The sequence below is a fragment of the Megachile rotundata genome, unplaced genomic scaffold (assembly GCF_050947335.1).
Source record: "Megachile rotundata isolate GNS110a unplaced genomic scaffold, iyMegRotu1 scaffold0057, whole genome shotgun sequence".
In the NCBI taxonomy this organism is placed as follows: Eukaryota; Metazoa; Arthropoda; class Insecta; order Hymenoptera; family Megachilidae; genus Megachile; species Megachile rotundata.
Window position 1 is genome coordinate 596,455 of NW_027473354.1, and position 19,497 is coordinate 615,951.

General features: G+C 48.9%; 3 protein-coding genes across 3 annotated transcripts; 2 read left to right on the forward strand and 1 right to left on the reverse strand.

Moving 5' to 3' along the window:
* Positions 1 to 455: 455 nt before the first annotated feature.
* Positions 456 to 929, reverse strand: LOC143266158 (uncharacterized). Its single transcript, XM_076541788.1, has one exon. The coding sequence runs from the start codon at positions 927 to 929 to the stop codon at positions 456 to 458; it is 474 nt and encodes a 157-aa protein (XP_076397903.1).
* Positions 930 to 15,140: 14,211 nt separating this feature from the next.
* LOC105663231 (uncharacterized) lies at positions 15,141 to 16,736 on the forward strand. The gene has a single exon (XM_012290866.2). The coding sequence runs from the start codon at positions 15,141 to 15,143 to the stop codon at positions 16,734 to 16,736; it is 1,596 nt and encodes a 531-aa protein (XP_012146256.2).
* A 210-nt stretch (positions 16,737 to 16,946) lies between these two features.
* LOC143266159 (ATP-dependent DNA helicase PIF1-like) lies at positions 16,947 to 18,969 on the forward strand. The gene is made up of 2 exons (XM_076541790.1): positions 16,947 to 17,706; positions 17,894 to 18,969. The coding sequence occupies exons 1-2, from the start codon at positions 16,947 to 16,949 to the stop codon at positions 18,967 to 18,969; spliced, it is 1,836 nt and encodes a 611-aa protein (XP_076397905.1).
* Positions 18,970 to 19,497: the final 528 nt, after the last annotated feature.

Here is a 19,497-nt window from a genome sequence, read left to right on the forward strand (position 1 = left end):
CTCACTTCCCCCACGGTCTCCCCTCACTTCACTATATTATTTATCACACTTTTACCACTTTTTCCCACCAAAACTGGATTTTAACGCGGAGCGGCCCCCGCACACGTGCGCCCGCCACGACAGCCCACGCTCTCCTTGCACTTAAAACTAATCTTGCACACAACACAAACACACACACCTCACGCATAGATCCACCCACTCTCACTTACTCACCCAATGCAGGCGACGCGGGGAGGCCGTACCGCCCCACTAATCTCAGGAAGACGCCCGGGAAAACGGGTCCCGATTACCCGGTCGCCTCCTCCTCCTCCTCGACACCCGGCTATCAACACCCCCCGCCCCCCACCACCCCCCCTGCGACGCTTACGTTCACGCTCCGCCGCCTCCTTCAGTGACATAACCGTCTCACTGAAGGAGACGACGGCCTTCCACTCATTCTCGCTGTGTAACTTTCGCTACACGAGCACATTCACACTCACGTTCGTTCCCACTTCACACTCCAAATAATGGCATGGCCTAGCCCACGCCGGACACTCCTCTACGGTATGCTCTGCCGTGTCCGGCCCCACGCCACAATGGTGGCACTTCGGTGTTTCCTCCCTGCCGATCCGGCACAGGTACTGGGCAAAACTCCCATGCCCAGTCAATACCTGTGTGACCCGGAACGAGAGTTGCCCGTGGCAGCGATCAATCCACTGTTCCAGACCCAGAAGTATCGCCACGACCACGCGTTTCGCCGCCGCCCCGCTGGCAGTGAGCTCCGCGCAGGGAATTATTCCTGCCAGGACCATCGCCGACTCGTAGGAGATAGTGCGGTAACCCATCGCTACCCTGATCGCCAGTCGCCGCTCCACACGCCGCAGAACTATCTGCGACCGGCGCCTAGCGGTCAGGTCGGTAGCCCAACCTGGGTCGCCGTATAGGGCCATACTCCGCTCGACCCCCAAATAGAGTCGACGAAGCCTCTCGCCAGGGCCCCGCAGGTTGGGCAATAGGCGCGCCAACGCGCCTGCCACGCGCTCCAACCTTTTCATTTTTTTTTTATTTTTCTTTACGAAGGGAAATCTCCAACAAGACGCCCCGGGGGAGGAGCGGGGGTAGTGTGGGATTCGTACTCACTAAAACAGCAATTCAGACCCTCGGCGACATGGCGCGTCCCGGGGTCGTGCGTTATCGTCACCGCAACGCGCCAAAGTGCCGCCATGTGACCTTGAGGAGGTCACCCTTCTCGTGGGGAGGTGAAGCCTCCCCATCAAAATGTTTCCGACCCCACCCCTTATCAGATCCCACGACGTAATCACGCCGGCCGTCGGCTCCACATACCAGGCCGCGTGCAATTGTGCCCCGGGCCCCCCGCCCGTGACACCTGCGGCCATGGCAGCCTCGGTCAATCCCGGGAACTCCGACACCCCGGAGCGACGCGCTCCAACCTGCGGGCCAGCGCGTTGAAGTGGCCAACGAAACTCCAGAGGTTGTCCAGTCGGAGTCCGAGATAACGCATCTCGGACCCGATCTGAACCTCGACTCCGTCCACCCGTATCAGAGTTCCGGCCGGAGACAAGTCCCCACATGTGCGGCGGAAGGCCATCACCTCGGTTTTGTGGGGGCCACCTCCAACCCGAGGCCCCGGATCACGGAATCAATCACCGAGGCCCCTGACTCTGCTAGGCGGCTGGTCCCCTACCAAGTACGCCCCGTTGCCAGGATGTGCGTATAAGCCGCAAAACAGGTGACAAACACCCCCGGCGGCAACGGGGCGCACAGAGCGGAGCCGTACCCCACAAGCCACAGGAACGGCCCGAGTGCCGATCATAGGGGCACGCCCCGCTCAACCCCCCAAGTCCTTAATGCGCTCGACCGATCGGTGCAATGAATGGACCTCTCCCGGAGATAGTCGACGATTATACCCGTTAAATCAAGAGGCACATTCAGCCTCTCGAGACCATCCTGAATCCCTCGGTGGGGCAGAGTGTTGAAGGCATTCACTATATCCAAAGATATAGCAATCGCCATCTCGCCTCTGGACGTGACCGACTGCGCGATGGCGCGAATTCTATTGACCGCGTCCACGGTGCTTCTCCCCCTTCTAAAACCGAATTGGCGGTCGGACACGTCCCCCTTCCCTAACCTTTTTTTTTAACGTAGGCGAAATCTTCATAGATACCCCGCGCCCCTGGGGGAGGGCGCAGGGTTATGCCGGATTCTTACCGGCTAAAACCCCCACGGTGGTCCTCCATGGCGCACTAAGGAGTCCCAGGAACTATCAAAGAACACAACTGGGACTCCCCATAGCGCCCATGCTCTAGATGCCCTTCACGGGGGAGGCATAAGACCACCCCCTTCATCCAGGCCGGTTTTCGCGGCAACACCCGAACCACCGAGGTGTCGCCGTCCCCCCCGGGGCCGCGTGCAGGCCGTCCTGGGCCCCCACCTAGGACGCCACGGCCCCTGCGGCGGCTCTGCAAGGGGAGGCGTAAGACATCCCCAGAGCCCCCGCCGGGATATGAAGCCCGGATAATCGGCGGCCTAAGGCTGCCGAGCATCCCTCTCCCTCGCTGTCTCGGGGTGGACGACCGGGACCTTGCGGCTCCAGTGCCACCCCTTCTCACATCGGAGCGAGCCGCCATACGGCACACCTGCTCCGCGGCCTCTTTCTGCAGCATTAATGCTCGCAGAAGGAAGCCACCGCTTTCCAATTTCTCTCGCTTGCCAGCATCGCCCCAAATAATGCTGGCAGCGAGAGATCGGGTCCAATTTCTCGGACCAAGGCACGACGCAGCGCTGAAAACGCCGGGCATTCCTCCAGCGTATGCTGCGCCGGGGGGTGTCCCACTTGGACGCCGACCGATTGGACGGTCCCGATTCGACGCGTTCCAATTCGAAGCGGTGCCTATTGGCCGCGCCCCAATTCGAAGCTGTTAAATTTGGTTAGGTTATGTTCTATAAGCTCTGCTTAGAATTGGAACGCGTCCAATCGGCACCACTTCGAATTGAAACGCGTCGAATCGGGACCGTCCAATCGGGACGCGTCCAATCGGTCGGCGTCCAAATGGGCATCACTCGTTGCGCCGTGTCCACCAATTCCCTACGGTGGTGGCATTCCATCGTTGGCTCCTTCCCTATTTGACGCAGGTATTCACCGAAGCATACGTGCCCGGTGAACACCTGCGTCCAACGGTAGGTGAGCCTACTACCATGACCCCTCTCCCGCCACTGTGTTAGTAGCGGCAGGAGAGCACCAACAACTGGCTTGCCGGCGTAGCGATGCAATTCGCATCGCCACCGGTTTGCAGCGAGCTGTCGCCGCCTGCAGTTCGAAATGTATCAAACGCGCCAGAGACATCGCCGCCGCTTAGGAGAAGGTGCGGTATTACCTTATGACCCTGATGGCCAACCTCCTCTGAAACCGGTGCAGCAGGATAACACCGCTGCCCCGGCAGGTCATCAGAAGGGCAGCTCATACGGCGGAGCCGTATAGGATCATTGACCGCACCACTCCTACGTATAGGCGGCGAACCCTCTCGTTGGGCCCCTCCAGGTTGGGCATAATGCGGCTAAGCGCTGCCGCAGCCCGCTCCACTCGAGAGACCAAGCGATCGAAGTGTCGATCAAAGCGCCAGTGGCTGTCCGAGATAAAGTACTTTATCTCGGACTCGACCTCGACCCAGGCATCACCTACCCGGATCCACGACTGCGGCAGACTCCTCGACCGGGGCAGGCCATGGAAGACCATGGCCCCGATCTTATGAGGGTCTATGGTAAGCTCCAGTTCGAGGATCCGAACGACGACGGCGGCAACCGCCACCTCGACCAGACGAATGGTGCTCTCTAGTGTCTCCCCAACGACAAGAATAAACGTGTCGTCTGCGTAACAGACAACATACGCGCCGTCGGGGAGTACGAACCGCAGGACGTAGTCGTACCCCAGGGACCATAGGATCGGTCCTAACACCGACCCCTGAGGCACGCCACGATTCACCGCCCTCCGCACATGGCCACACCGACCCTTGTACTCAATTCATCTGTCCTCCAGATAGGACCCGATCACCGCCCTTAAGTAGGGAGGCACATTGTGATGGACAAGTGCCTCCCTAATGGCGGCCCAGGGTAGGGTATTGAAGGCGTTGACGATGTCTAACGACACCGCCACGTACACCCTACCCCGGGAGCCAGATCAGGTCCAACCGAGGATAGGTGCTTGATTGAATCCGCGGGTCTTCGCTCCTTTTTCAAGAGGACCAAACGTCCGGTCTTCCACTCTGCGGCGAATTCGCCGCGCTGAAGGCAGGTATTAAATACCCCCTTCAGCGCGGCCCCAAGGACGCCCGCAGCCAAAACCCAGACTCTGCCGGGGACGCCGTCCGGTCCCGGGGCGCAGTTTTTCGCCCCGAGCCGTTTCAGCGCCACGGCAAGCTCCTCGTCCGGAACCCCCAGGTTGTCGGACCAGTTGCCAGGGTTCGACATCTCCGCCGCGTGGCCCTCCACGGCCCCGGAAAGGGGGAAGAGGGTTTCAATAACGCGGCCGAGGAACTGGCGGTCCAATGCTTCCGTCACGGGGGGCGCCCAGGGTCGCAAACGTTCCAGTACAATCCTGTACGGGCGTCCCCACGGATCTCTATCAAGGGCAGTGAGGAGCTCCTCCCATGCCTGGGCCTTGGCCGCTTTGATGGCCAGGTGTAGGGCTTCTACCTTTTCGCGGTAGAGTCCATACAGCGTAGCCACCCACGACGGATCTGCGTTTTGACGCCGACGGGCACGGTTGTACCGGCGGAGTGCCCGAACGCAATCGCTGCAAAATTCAGCGATCTCGGGCGACCATAAGTACACCGATTTCCTTCCCGGGGGCCCTGTTTTTTTACGAGGGGAAATCTTCATAGACACCCCCACTCCTCGGGGGAGGAGCAGTGGCAGTCTCAGATTCCTACTGAAAAAAACCCCTCGTTGGTTCCCACCCCGTCGGATGGACGGCCGAGCCGACCATTTATCTACTTTCATCCTCCACGCTGGCGCTTATGGCGCCGCGCCTCGAAATCATTGAGGCATGATTCCCACCCCTGTGCCTAATGCACCGAGTCAGCCACGGAACCACGTCGCAGCCGACTCGCCCGCGGCCGCTTTCAATGGAACTCCGAGCCCCCGCTCGGAGCCCCTGCGGCCCTGACAGACACCTGCCGTGGATGCTGGTTAGGTGTCTGCCAGCCAACTCCCCGAACGGTGCAGCCCCGGCGGACTCCACCCTCCTGTCCTCCTGGCGAGAACGGCCGCGACTGGTAGTCTTCTTCGCCGGCTTGACTGGACGTCGTGGTTTAGGTGCGCACCCGCGCGCTCCCAGTCGGCGGTTGACCGGCCTGCCCAGGTCGCGGCAGAGCGGGCATTGACTTTCTTCCGCAGAGCACTGTTTCGCGGTGTGTCCTTCTTCGCCGCACTTGTAACACATGTGCGACCTATCAGGCTCCTGGTCGCACATCGCGGTTGCATGCTCCTTATGCAAACACTTAAAACAGTGCATCGGGCGATGGGGCAGCACAACAATCCTCCCCGTCGTCCATCCCACGCGGACCTATCCTGCTTTCTCCATTGTCCTCGCAGCTTCGAGAGGACACCTTAGCCAGAGGGTCCCCAGGCTCCTGGGCGTCTTCTTGATCTGCCAGACCTGAATGTCCTCAGGCGGGCATTTACCTATCTCGGCCAGGGCGGCCTTAACTTCGTCCTCTGTCGCGGCGTCGTTAAGTCCCAGGTCACGCATCTTCACGGTCCTCGTGGACTGGCGAAACCTGACCTCCGAACCCTCGAAAGCTGGCTGCAGTCGACGGAGGAGCTCCGCTACCTTCTTCTGTCCATTGGGGCCTGGAACTCGCAGTATCATGCCCCCGGTGGCCGACTTCTTCACATTAAATTCAGTGATGCCTATCTCCTGGACTTGTGTGGAGGGCGCCGTCTCCACCGCTTTCCGCATGGCTTCGGAGTATGTGGTCTTCCCACCCTTAGGAATGGTAAGGGTGAGAGCCGCCATCTCGTGAGCCTTTGGCACCTGCACCTTCTTCGGTGGGGTCTTCTTCTTCTGCGGCTTGGGGTTAACCCGTGTGGTCGCCGCTGCAGATGATGCAGCTACCCCCGCTGCAGCCACCGCCTTCTTGTTTTCGGCCCTTTTGGCCCTTCGGCCAACAACGGTTGCCCAGGTTTCCGGGGCTGGGGCCTTCGACGTCTTCGGCCGCTCTTGTTGCGGCCCTGGCGCAGGGGGCGCTGGGGTTGCATCCCTTCTCCGCTCTCTTCTTCCTTGGGAAGGGGCCTCGCGCGGTCGGGTGGCCTCCTGGGCTTTCTTGCCACTTTCTTCAGTGAGGTCCCTCACCATCGCCGCCAGGCTGGTTACAAGTTTGGTGAGCTGTGTCACCTCATTGCTCCTTGGCGGTTCCTCTCCTCTTGGTTCCTCCTCGTGTGGAGTAACTGGATCCTCCTCGGGGCGGGGTTCAGATGGCGTCGGCAGGGTGTGCGCCTCTGTCTCCGTTGCCCTCCTCTTCAATGACTCTTCCTCGATCTGTGAAGAGCACTGACTTGCCCTCCTCTTCCTTGGGGGCGCTGGGTCTGGCTCCATAGGACGTGGCGGAGTGGGGGGGGGGGGGGGGGGCATATTGTCACCGTTGTCCTCTCCGTCATTTCTCTTCTGAGATTTTCCATCTCTTTCCGCATCTCTTGTGTCTCCTTGCGGAGACTGTCCACATCCTTCTGGAGGCGCTCCTTCTCCATTTCGGCCATTGCCAGCGCCTGCCGCAGATCGCAGATCTGGAGAGCTTCGCTCCCCTCAAATTCCGGTCTCTTGCCGAACTCCACGGCGTACGTCTGGATCGTGTTCGCGCATACCGGTAAGTCTCTCACGGCGGTCCCCTTTAAGTTCCGGGAAGCCGCCGCAACTCGCCGAACGTTGTCCGCGTTCTTTAGCATCTCTGCTACCAGGGCCGGGCATGGTAGCCTCTTCGCCTCCCTCATGAGGTCGAATAATTCCGGCATAGGCTCGGAGGACCTGCACGGCTGTGGGATTTCGGTGGCCGGGTCCAGTGCCTGTCGCTCACTGAGGAGCTCCAACTCTTCTTGACGGCGCGGGCGTGTTGCACCTAACCACCGGGATAGTTACGGTGGGCATGCTGCTGGTGCTCGGCATGCTTGGCGCGTCCATGTTTCCTAACTCCTCTCGAACCCCTCGCTTCTCTGATGTTTGACCGCTTTTAGCGTTGGCGACTACAACGTTCGGTGTTCTTGTGTTCGAATCTGCCATACTAATCCCACGAGCATGGGCGGAAAGAAAGTCACCCCGGGCAGAGCCGCCTTACCCGGGGAAGCCGTTACACGGAGGTGGGGGGGGGGGGTTGGCAGGTATCCCCGAGGGACAGTTAGGGACTGCCCAGTTTAACGTCCCGGCAGCCATGCAACCCTCGGCACGGTTGTCCTACACACCTTGGTTTGGTACGACTTCCCGGGGGCCCTTCCCTATCCTAATCTAACAGCTTCGAATTGGGACGTATCCAATCGATAGAGCTTCGAATTGGAACGCTTCCAATTGGAACGCGTCCAATCGGCCGACATCCAAGTGGGACACCCCCCAATTGACGACCTAGTTACATCCATCAACACCACGGGTGGCGTACAGCTGCATAAGTCCAGGATCGGCTGCTTGTTGTTTTCCGACGACATGATTTTCGTCAGCAACACTACTCATGGTATCAACGAACACACCCGCCGACTCCGCGCTTTCCTGGAGAGAGCTCAGATGGTGGTGAATCCCTCCAAATGCTCTTCAACTTGCACGAATCCCGAGCACTAAGACAGTTGTCGATACCAAACCACAATTCTCAATAGATGGCGCGTCGGTTCCTGCGCTGCGCGTGCTCGAGCAGCTGAAGTATTTGGGTCACGAATAGAGTAAGAGCGGTGTTCTGGCCCCGTCGCCGTCCAACCTGGAATCAATGTTGGAGCGTTTGCGTCGCGTGGCCCTGCGTCCATGGCAAAAACTGTATATATTAAATCGCTATTTAATACCTAAGCTTATACATTGCTGTCAGACCTCTAGCATTACGGCAGGAAAGCTGGAATATATGGATCGCCTCATTAGGAAATTTATTAAGAAAACCCTACACCTTCCGGTCACACCACCTACAGCCTTCCTTTATGCCAAAATACGCGACGGTGGTCTCTCGAACCCATGCCTCCGTCATCAAATTGGAGTCATCTATCGCCATCGACAGCAACGTATTAGCCTGTGATGCGATCCCGACTACAGGGCTGTCTTTCAAACACCAACGGTGGGACGGCTTATGCGTAAGCTGGATACGATCTGTCAGGGCATACCCGCAGCACGCACAGCTGTAGCCCGACACTGGCCCATGAAGCTGCACGAGGCCGCACTCGGAAACGGATTGCAGTATAACACGCGGGCATCCAATTCGACGCCTCAACAATAAGCGTGTGACGTAAATTATGTGCTATTTGAATTGTTTTGATTTTGACCATTCAACATGTCCAAATGTTCCGAAATAAAGATAATAATAATAGACCGAGGCACTTCTGTGCCATATTACGTCGCTGCGTACAGGCACTAATCCCTCCCACACGGGATTAGCCCTATCGCAACGCCATCGATCGGATCGATGGTTCAAACGGTTGCCGTTCCGATTTTAAATTCAGATCCTTGTAAACCTTTCACGAAAGCAAACGTGTTAGCAATTCTCGACCTAAATTTCAACCGCTTTTCCGAGTATTTCAACCAGTTTGTATTATCGTTATAAGTCGTCCATTGTCCCGAGGTGAGCGTGCGTGTGAAGTGTTTAATAAACCATTTTGTGAACGTTTAAAGTTATATCTTTTATTTTATTTTAACAACTTCACGTGACTCTGCCTAAACATCCTGTGCTCCGTATCCTCGCTAGGATAGAATTAGCGATCCGAGAATCGATCAACCGACTCGAGAAAATTCGTCGAAAAAAGTGATCACGAAACACCAAAGAATATACGATGAATGAATCGAAAGAATTTATACATGCACGGAATTTGCCAGTGTCTGGTTCAAAATCAGGATTAATTCTCAAATTAGAGGAATTTGATAATAATATTTGGGATGTACTCGCGGCAGAGCGAGTTGCAAGGCAAGAATTAAGGCGATTTGAAGAGAAGGAAAGGATGCAGTCTTTGCAAGCTGAAGGCAAACGAGTGAGCAAATTTGGTGCTCAAGAAATTGAAATTATGAGAAGAGATCGCGATTTATTAACCCCTTTCTACATAATGACTCACACATAAGCCAAACCAGAAAAACTGCTGTTATTTCTTTGTTTGAAAGTTTACAATATTTTCATGCAAGTCAAGCCAGAAATACCCTAAATGCACTGGTAGGTCCTTTGTGCACTATGTAAAGTGTAAGGTTCCATTGTGTTTGAACAAGGACAGAAACTGTTTCTTGTTGTCTCATACCACTTGAATAAAAAACTATGGCTAGTGTGCTGAGACTGCCGCAAAATACTAAACTGCTATTTTATATCTCTAAGTGCATATTTAGCACATATTTAGGCCATATTTAGGCCATACATAGGCCAAACCAATTTTTAATGAAAATTTGGATAATAAAAAGATTTTTTTTTAAACTGCTAGCTTTTATTAACTACTAGCATTAAAAGTAACAACATATATTTTTTCAGCTCTCTCTAAAAAACCGTGTAGAAAAAGGTTAAGGAGAGAGCTGGAACTTGTTCATCGTGAACAACTGCTAGTAACGCGAATCAAAGCCAGTCCGATGGGCTCTGAACGTGTAACGGATGATACAAATCGAAATGCAGAGTATCAGCTAATATAAGCATTCGCGGTATTTGAGACTTTTTAAAGGATTTGATAGAAGTGCTAGTACGTTTTGGACATAGATTCAACATCTACGCCTTTTACGTGAAACTTATAAAGTAGACAATAGCGCAACAAGAGTCTTGATTAGTTCTAAGTTGAAGGGTCGCGTAACAAGTTGGTTTCATTCAAAGCCTGAACATCTATTTTAAAATTGATACTGTCTTAAGGGGTAAAATCCACACTAGGATTTCAAAAAGTCGATTTTTCCCTTCCTTTTTTTTTTGCTAAAACGATACGCTAGGATCTCAAGACCAACACGCCGTTTGATTTGAAGTGAAAAACACATTTTAAATGATACAATTATCAATCTTGCCGCAGCACCCCAGAGCATGCACTAAGTCCTCACGCGGTATGCTGCAACACATCACTTGTATTATTTTATAATTTGGATAAGACAAGCATATTCCGAAACCGTGAACGAATCAACAGGCGCACGCCAACCAATGGCGTGCGGGCCGGATACCATAACTGCGCTTTACAGCGCAATCCGACGCCGGCTCGTTGCAACATTTTTCAATTTTATTAATTCGACCCGCGAACAAGTCAGTAGGCGCACGCCAACCAATGGCGTGCGGGCCGGCGTCCGTAACTGCGTTTTACAGCGTAATTCGAGATGTCGAATGTTCGATGGATCGTTAGCTTTTTACTGTTTGGACGTGTGTGATCCTACACGCGTGTACTCCAGATAAGCTTGCGAGACGCAGAGACGAAACTCGTTAAATACGACGTGTTATACCGAACACCATCGTTAAACCGTCCTAATACTTATTTTAAAATTAGAATATTAAACCTATAGTAAGTTATATGGGTTGCCGAATTTGCGGGACAAAGTTAGGGAATATATTTCAAATTGTCTTTGGTGCATAAATTTTCAGCTGAGAATGTAAAACGAACAGGATTTTTGCATACTATCGCGAAAGGGAATGTACCGTTTGTCTCAATTCATGTAGATCATTTACAACCATTAGAAAAAAGACGGGGGGGGGGGGTATAAACATTTATTAGCTATAATTGATGGACTTACGAAATTTATTAAATGATTTCCATGTAAATCTATGGGCATCCAAGAAGTAATTAAATTTTTTAAAGAATATTTTGGCGCGTATAGCAAACCCAAATGTATAATAAGGGATCTCGTTGTAACCGTGCTGGTTACTGTGATGTGTTGAGGGTGTTACGTCGTAGATCCGCGGGCCGTACCCGAATTGCGTGCTATGTAGGCTAACAGGGGGCTCGATAGTGCGTAGTGCCGATTCCGCTCGCAATCTGTCGAGATCTCGTTCCACGTTTCTTGTATTAATATCTTTTATAATAAACCTTATTATTAACGACCAATGGCTTGATTCTTCGGACATTACAGTTACATAACAACAAGTACATATATATAATCATGTATCTCCGCGGTATGGAGTATCCCTACTCCGGGCGCACACCCTGATCATTATCTCGAGGGGTTACCGGTAGAATATTCACACCACTTTGTAACGCGATAACTGAGGCGCGAACTACTCGCGCCGCTGATAGATGGCGAGAGCCGCGAGTCGCGATTTCTCGCAGCGAAATCAGCTACCGATAGCGTATACCGAACGGCGCGATAACCGATTGTTCGTCATTAGAAGCTGAGCCATGGAAGGCAACACATCAATTGAGATATGTATAATGTGACGTCGTGCGACGACGTTTGATCTAGTTGCTTAAGGACTATATGTCTAAGGATTATTATTATTATTAAGTACATATATATATATATATATATATATTGCGTTTCTGACACAATTGGTTATAAGACACAGTCCCGCATGCGTTATAAATAAGATAACATAAGTTTCACATTCCTTTACTCCTAGATCTTTAAGTTCACCCTTTATCTTAACCTAAACATCCTGCTATGTACATCCCTATCTAATTTCACGAACCTTTATTTGCATCACGCAATCTCCAGACAATAACAGATCATAACTAATCTCCTTTTAACTTCTCTTCTGACTTTAGTATTGAATATATTTTATATTTAGTTATATTCGCCTTTAATCATTTCCCACAAACCCGGAATCTCTTTAAGAGCATTTGATTATTTAAAATACGTATAATCGATTACGCTGGATCTGGTGGTGCGAGACATAGCCGCACGAGATCAATTATATTGCGAAGTCGAGATAGGTAATCCACATCGCCACGGTGGTGCGAGACAGCCGCACGGTGCGCATATGATGTGTTTGATGTCTCTGCATTTTTAGTCAGATCATGGGGAGACAAAGACGAAGAGGTCGTAGATACCAACTACGTAAGATCCTACGCACCTTATACCTACCCTGTCTAGCTCCTACTCCGCGACCAGTTATCCGCGAAGTTAAGTATCAGTTATTACCTATTGATATACCTGTGAAGAAGATCATAGTGAAGGATCTACTACCTAAGAATCCGAGACGAGAAATTTATTGTAAAAGTTAAGGAGGAAGCTTCGGGTAAGTACTGTGTCATACTTGTACACCCTGGGATCCCTGACATACGACGGACGCACGTACCGCGTGGTCCGAAAGATTGTCAATTCAAGAGCGATTCCGGACCATCAGCAAAGGTACCATCCGGGACGTAACAATAACATCATGAATATCAACGTAGCACATAATATAAGAAAATAATATTATTACATGTTAGTAATAAATTATTACATTACGGTAAAATAATAACAAAATCATTTTATATACAGATGGATACTGTGTCCGATACACAAATTTGCGAAAATCTAGAAAAAAAGGGGAAAGGGAAATGAGAAACGACATCCGAAAAAACAAAAACAAAATGAGGGGCCGCCAACGAGCAATGTAAGTCTAGTGTTTGATATTTATTTATTACGATTTATTTATTAACGACAAATTACATGTTCGTAGAAAATTATTATTACCAACATATCGAATTCTGTCTGCAAGTGTGTGTCCATATTGATGGCTCAACGATTTCGTGAATAAACGAAATAGTTGACAAGCAGTTGGCAAACGATGGAAAAAGGCAGAATTCAATGCGTTCGTAACAATATATATTGTCGCAATTATTTCAAGAACTTATAATTACTGTCGATACTACATGTCGGTGATCCTTATTTGAAAATGAAAATGTGTAATTATTATTTTACTGTTTCAGCTGAAAAAATTAATAAAAAAACGGCGGCCGCGGAGACCGTGGCGGCTCGCGCGAAGGTCACTCCGTACAGCGACAAGGCTGGCGCGGCGAGCGCGGTGGCCGTTCCGTGCAACAAAGAGGCTGGCGCGGCGACCGAAGAGGCGGCCGCAGCAAAAAAATTATAAAGTTTACTAATAATTATAAACTTGTACGTTAAAATTCAATTCTTTTGAAATAAATAATAAAAATTTAATTAAAATTTTGATTGAATTTGTGACGTGGTATTTTATACCCGTCATAAGGAACCTCCTCGGGGGACCAGATAGGTACTAGATAACGGGCAAAAACCGTCTAGAGAGAGAACGAAGCGCGCGTAATATCGTACGAACGAAATCTGCCACCGTTTTATTTTGTATGGATCACTGGGGGATGACGTCACCACCAGCGAGGGAACGACATTCGCCGAGGAAACGCGCCAGTACCCTGCCACTACCCCGCTTGGACCCTACGATAGACCAAGAGAGGCGGCGGAGTAAGAGGAGAAAGGCTAGCGAGAGAACGACGTACACCGAAGGAAGGTTCCGCTACCCTGCCGCTTCCCCGCCGCGGCCCTACGATAGAGGAAAAGAGGCTGCGGAGTAGAAGGAGGTCATGCCGACGATGCCTTCGCGAGAAGACGGAAACCTCGGCCTAGGGCGGCGGGGGAGAGGGGGGGGGGGGGGGGGATCATGAGGTATCCGAATACCGGCGTAAGGGCTCGCGATTCATTATTTTGTATTAGGCGTTTGCCCGGTTGAGTCGTTTTCATAAGTAGTACAAGCTCCTAATCGCGAAACCTACTGCCGCTTGAGAATTACAGCCCAATTCCGGACATCTAGGTAAGCCCCTCACCTAATATCGATTGTAAAGAATCCGAAATCGAGAGTAACGTACCGTGGGTTGTTGATCACCGGGCATGCCAATCACTGGCCGGTTCTGCAAAAGGTGACCGGAGGGTCGGCATTGAGCGTTAGTTAGTAATTGTCTGAGCGAGGCGAAGCCGAGCGAAGTCTATACTTCGACTCATGTAATGCGCTTTTCTCGAGAATCATCATAGATAGAGCCTTCAATCTTCACACGTTTCAAGATCTAAATAAAAGCAACTTTAAGTTCAATATTGAGCAAAATCGGATAAAAATTAAAGGAGTTAGACTTAATTTTAGCCCAGGACGAGGTCTTTTCACTAGAAATAGCACAAATCTTGTCTTTTCTCCTTGGTGAACGTCTCATTAGACTATTTGAGGTTCTGACAAAGTCGAAAGGACTACTTTAATTAGTTAGGCGAATATCTTTGGTATCCCGGCTTTTTCTTAAGAGGTGTGGCGCCCTTGGCACCACATACGCCATTGCCTTTTCTGTTTTCTATATTATTTCTGTTTTCTAAAATTCTGTTTCCTCTTTTCTATCTTCTTTAGCTTTACGTTCTCTAATTGTTTTCACTTTCTATAGGGTCTCGACGGGGCCTGGTCAGTGTCAACGCTCAGGCCCTTGCGAACCTCTTCACTTTCTGTTTTATGATTCTCTTCCGCTGTACCTCTCCTTTTTCGAACTTTCAACGGTTTTTCTGGATTTTCCCACTTTCTATATTTTCTCTCTTTGTAAACTATTTCTTTCTTTTTTTACTCATGAGTTTTCGAGGAGAGGTTTTAACCAGCGACGGGACAGTCCGTCAGAGTCGTTCATATATCTTACATCGTTTTTACTGCTCGTACGTATTTTAATAAACTCGTGTGGAACGCAACATAGTCTCGATTATTGAGTTAACCTTTATGCGATTCCCACAGAGGAATTAAGGAAGTGGCGCGTTTATCTTTTTCGCCTAGCATAGGTTCTAAAGGCAATATTCGAGATACTTTTCCGAAAATTTAGAGACGAACTAGGAGTCTGGTTTCAAACAACTTTTTAATCGGGTTAGCTCTCTTGGAGGAGATACATACTCAGATTGCATAAAAGCAAGCCTAAGTATGCCACGTCTGAGGAGAACAAGTATCGCCCAGAGAATCGAAGCTAATAGACGACGGGTGCAAGCTCATCGGTAAAGACAGGAAGATTCTATATTTTATTCATTTGATCTTCGAAACATTACAGGGTATAATGAAAGTATGATTGAAGTAGCCCATGAGTTTGATGAGGAAATGTCAAGTATCAGGTTAATGACCTGCGAAAATTGCAAACGCTGCTATCCTGATATAATAAATGCTGGATTCGACTTTTGTACAATTTGTTCGGATCCAAATAAACTATCAAGATTTACATCAGCGAATTTTATGGATCCAGGAGAAGTACCTCAGGAGCTCGTAGGACTAACATACATTGAGCAAATGCTCATCGCCCGAATACACCCTGTCGTCTCGTTATACAAAATCAGAGGAGCTCAATATGCGTACACTGGAAATGTGATAAATTTTCGTCAGGACATATCACGTCTTGCAAAAGATTTGCCCCACAGGCCTTCAGATCTTCCATCAACGATTGTTTTTAATCGTGATACATCAAGAGGTTTCGTTAAATTTCGGGCATCAGCAAGTAAATTACGCACAGCTCTTATTTGGTTAAAAGCCAACAATCCATTTTACGCAGACATTACCATCAGTGAAAACAATTTGTCAGTGATTCCTGAAAATGGCGACATAAGTGGCCAGTTAGCTCAACTTACGGTGGATAGTACAGAACAAAATGATGATAATGAAGAAAGCAATATCGACGACAGCTATATACCACTACTTCATCATTTAGACCAGGAAGCTGTTTTAAACCGTGAGATCCACATGAGGTATCCAAGTACAGAAAGTGAGCCAATTAACGAATTTCCAACAGAAGGCTATGTCATTATAGCTTTTCCGACACTGTTTCCATATGGCACATGTGATCTACTTAATCCTAACAGACGCGAAGTATCCTTCGATTGTTATTTTAAGTATTTAATGCTTTATAAGGACGGCCGCTTTGCCAAAGATGCACGATTTAGATTTTTTGCAATGAATACGGTTCTTAGAAGGTTCGCTATTCAGCGGTCAAATATATTCATCCGCAACCATGGATTAGGGCGCTTATCACTTTCTGACATAAGACAAAGGGTTCGAAACAATCCAGCTTTTTTAAATCAAATCATGGTCTATTGCTCCAGTCTTCGCTCAACAAAACCATATTGGCGATTGAGATTCTCTGAACTTTCAGCCATGGTAAACCAATTGGGTTTGCCAACGATATTTTTTACTCTTTCTGCTGCCGATTATCATTGGCCAGATTTGTTTTCTTTGCTTGCACCTGGCACGGATCCAGCGTCTTTATCGGAGCGGCAGAGACGAGACCTAATGCACGAGAACCCACTTCTGGTTGCGTATTTTTTTCAGAGAAGCTGTGATGTTTTTATCAAAAAAGTCTTACGTCCGGTCTTTAAGGTAGCCGACTACTGGTCAAGATTTCAGTGGCAGTGGAGAGGAAGTCCCCACATCCACGGACTATTATGGCTTAAAGATGCCCCATCTATTGACGAGATGAGGTTAACTGAAAGTTTAGCGCTACGAATTAAAGAGTATTTTGACAACAAGGTCTTGGCAATCAACCCTTTTAGGAGTTTACCCCCCGCATCTGTTCATCCATCACGTAAACGCTTCTCAGATATTGATAACGAAAATTTAAACACTGATTTAGGGCACCTGATCAATAAGTTTCAAAGACACACGCGATGTGATTGAAGAAATTGTCTTCGACACAAGCAAGGACAAAGAAATCTCACGTGTCGATTCAATTTTCCAGCGCAGTTACAGTCGGAAAGTACGCTTGACTGTAGCGAAGGCTATTTACGTTACCTACCTAAAAGAGACGATCCTCTTATTTGCCGCTACAACCCCTTCGTAACACAAGTTTGGCGCGGCAACACTGATTTTTCTCCTGTTACAAGCAAAATGGCGGCACTAAACTACATTGCAAAGTATGCTTCGAAAGGGGAACATGCCTCAACTGCATATCTTGACCTTTTGAACACACTTATAAGTGAGCATGAGGACAATTCTCCCGCTAGAACTGTCATTACAAAACTTCTTATAAGTACTGTTGGTGAGCGTGACTATTCGGCTCAAGAGGTTGTGCATATTCTCGTGGGCTGGTCACTTTATTCGTCATCAAGAAATTTTGTGACACTTAATGTAACAGAAGATGATTGGATTCCAGTTACACAACGCATTGATGACCACGAGGCTAGAACGTCCGAAACCTTAATTCAAAAGTACAGAAAACGACCACCTGCATATGAATATATCTCTCTTCTGAATTTTGTCAAAAAGTACAATGTTGTAGGAAGCAGAATCGTTGAAAGGAGACAGGTAGCTGTAGTCAGAATATTTCCGATCTTGAACCTATGCGGAGAATCCGAAAATGATCAGCGCTATTATCTGCAGCAATGTATCCTCCACATTCCATTTCGTGGTACTTTTGCGCAAATACTCGCAGAAAGCCAGCTTCCAACGTGGTTAAACTTGTTTGAACACCATAGATTAACCTTACAAGAAAATCTCGATTTTCCTCAACCAGGAGATGAAGGAGAAGTTCCAAGAGAACAAAATGTTGACGATGTGAGGGAACCATATATGATCGCCGCCATGTTTATGAATAACGGAGATAATCCTGCTCTTGGGAGACGACTAGAGGATTTAATTGAAGAGTGGGGTACCACAGACGAGTTTTTTTTCTACAAATGAAGTTGCAGAATTTTTGGCGACATACAAAAATCAAGGAGTAAACGAAGATCCTGAAGCGTCAGAGGAGAGCAGTATCGTGTTTACTCAGGACCAGCAAAATGTTCTTGACATTCTTAGAAGACAAATAAGATGCATAACGTCTGGTCACTGAGAAGTTGGTCTCCCGAAGAGGGTTGCTGTTCAGGGAAAAGCAGGTTCAGGTAAAAGCACTATCATCAAAGAAATAGTTCGCATCACTTCTGAAACTCTCGGCGAAGACTATACAAGAGTATGCGCTCCCACTGGTGTAGCCGCAATTAACATTGAAGGAACGACTGCTCACTCACTCTTTAGGCTACCACTGTGCGCATCTGCCTACAAGCCACTAACAGGGGCCAGTGCAAGATCTTTTCAAAACGAGCTAAAAAATTTAAAGGTTTTGATAATCGATGAAATGTCAATGGTCGGAGCAAGCCTTCTTGCCGTAATTGAGAAAAGATGCAGAGAAATTAGTCCTGAATCATATCAAAGGAATAATTTAGATGAAAACAACATCCCATTTTTTGGTGATTTGATTGTTTATCTTTTCGGGGACTACAGACAACTCCCACCTGTGATGGACACGCCGGTTTATGCAAAAACATTTCGGACGGCGCTAGCGCTAGACGGAAAGCTTGCTTTCGACTCTTTTACAATGTTTATACAACTTTCACATTCGCACCGTCAGCGAGAAGGTACAAGTCACTTTAGAAATTTGTTAGACCGTCTAGGAGATAGAAAGTTTAGTCCAGACGATTACCAACTACTTATAAGCAGACGGACTTCAATGCTTTCAGTAGCTGAAAGACAGGTTTTTAAAGATAATGCGATACGACTTTACCCTAGAAATGGGATGGTAACAGAGGGGAACGAGCAGAGGTTAGCTGCGACAAACTTTCGTGTAACACTTATATCATCCCACAACGAGCCTGATATCGCCACAAACGCCTCTGAAGATAAAGCGCTCGGATTACCGTCTGTGCTAAAACTCTCTGTCGGTGCAAGGGTTATGCTTCGCATAAATTTATGGGTCAAAGGTGGACTTGTGAGCGGCTCATTAGGAACAATAGCGGCAATTGTTTATGAAAACAATGAGCGTCCTCTTCTTTTGCCAGCTTATATACTTGTGAAATTCGATAATTACAGTGGGCCTTTCCTGGGTGATAGAACATTTCCGATCGTGCCAATAACACGGTCTTTTAATGTGAAATGACAGTCGTGTAGACGGCGACAGCTTCCAGTTAACCTCGCCTACGCCGTTACAATTCACAAGTCAGAAGGTTTGACGCTGCCTAAAATATCAGTCGATATTGGTGAAGGAGAAATGTCCCCTGGCTTGACATATGTCGCACTTTCAAGAGCAAAAAGACTCGAAGACATCGAATTACTCTCATATCCATCTTGGGAGCGTCTTGACTTGATAAGAAGGCAAAGAGGATTTAGAGAGAGAATTGAGTTTATCAAATCAAAATGGAGCTCTGAGGAGGAACAAAGGGGATAATAAAAATTGTTAGTTAATAGAAAAATTTATCTAGATAACTAAATTCAATATTGTTTGTCTTCATTAAACTGATGAATCGAAGCGACTGTATGTCGGCTTTGAGAGAATTTAATTTATTGTTATTAAAGTCTTGCTGTCAGCAGCGCCCTCACTGATTGTTTAAAAAATGAATATTTTCTTGATAAACCGGGAGTAAGTTTGCAAAAACATTTATTCGGTCAGCGTCAGTTACGCTTTGCC

Excerpts from the sequence above, each read along its gene's own strand:
- LOC143266158 (XM_076541788.1), bottom strand. The coding sequence starts at position 929 with ATGGCCCTATACGGCGACCCAGGTTGGGCTACCGACCTGACCGCTAGG.
- LOC105663231 (XM_012290866.2), top strand. The coding sequence starts at position 15,141 with ATGATTGAAGTAGCCCATGAGTTTGATGAGGAAATGTCAAGTATCAGG.
- LOC143266159 (XM_076541790.1), top strand. The coding sequence starts at position 16,947 with ATGGCGGCACTAAACTACATTGCAAAGTATGCTTCGAAAGGGGAACAT. Across the intron at positions 17,707-17,893 it reads GGATTTAATTGAAGAGTGGG|TTGGTCTCCCGAAGAGGGTT; the intron begins GTACCACAGACG and ends GTCACTGAGAAG.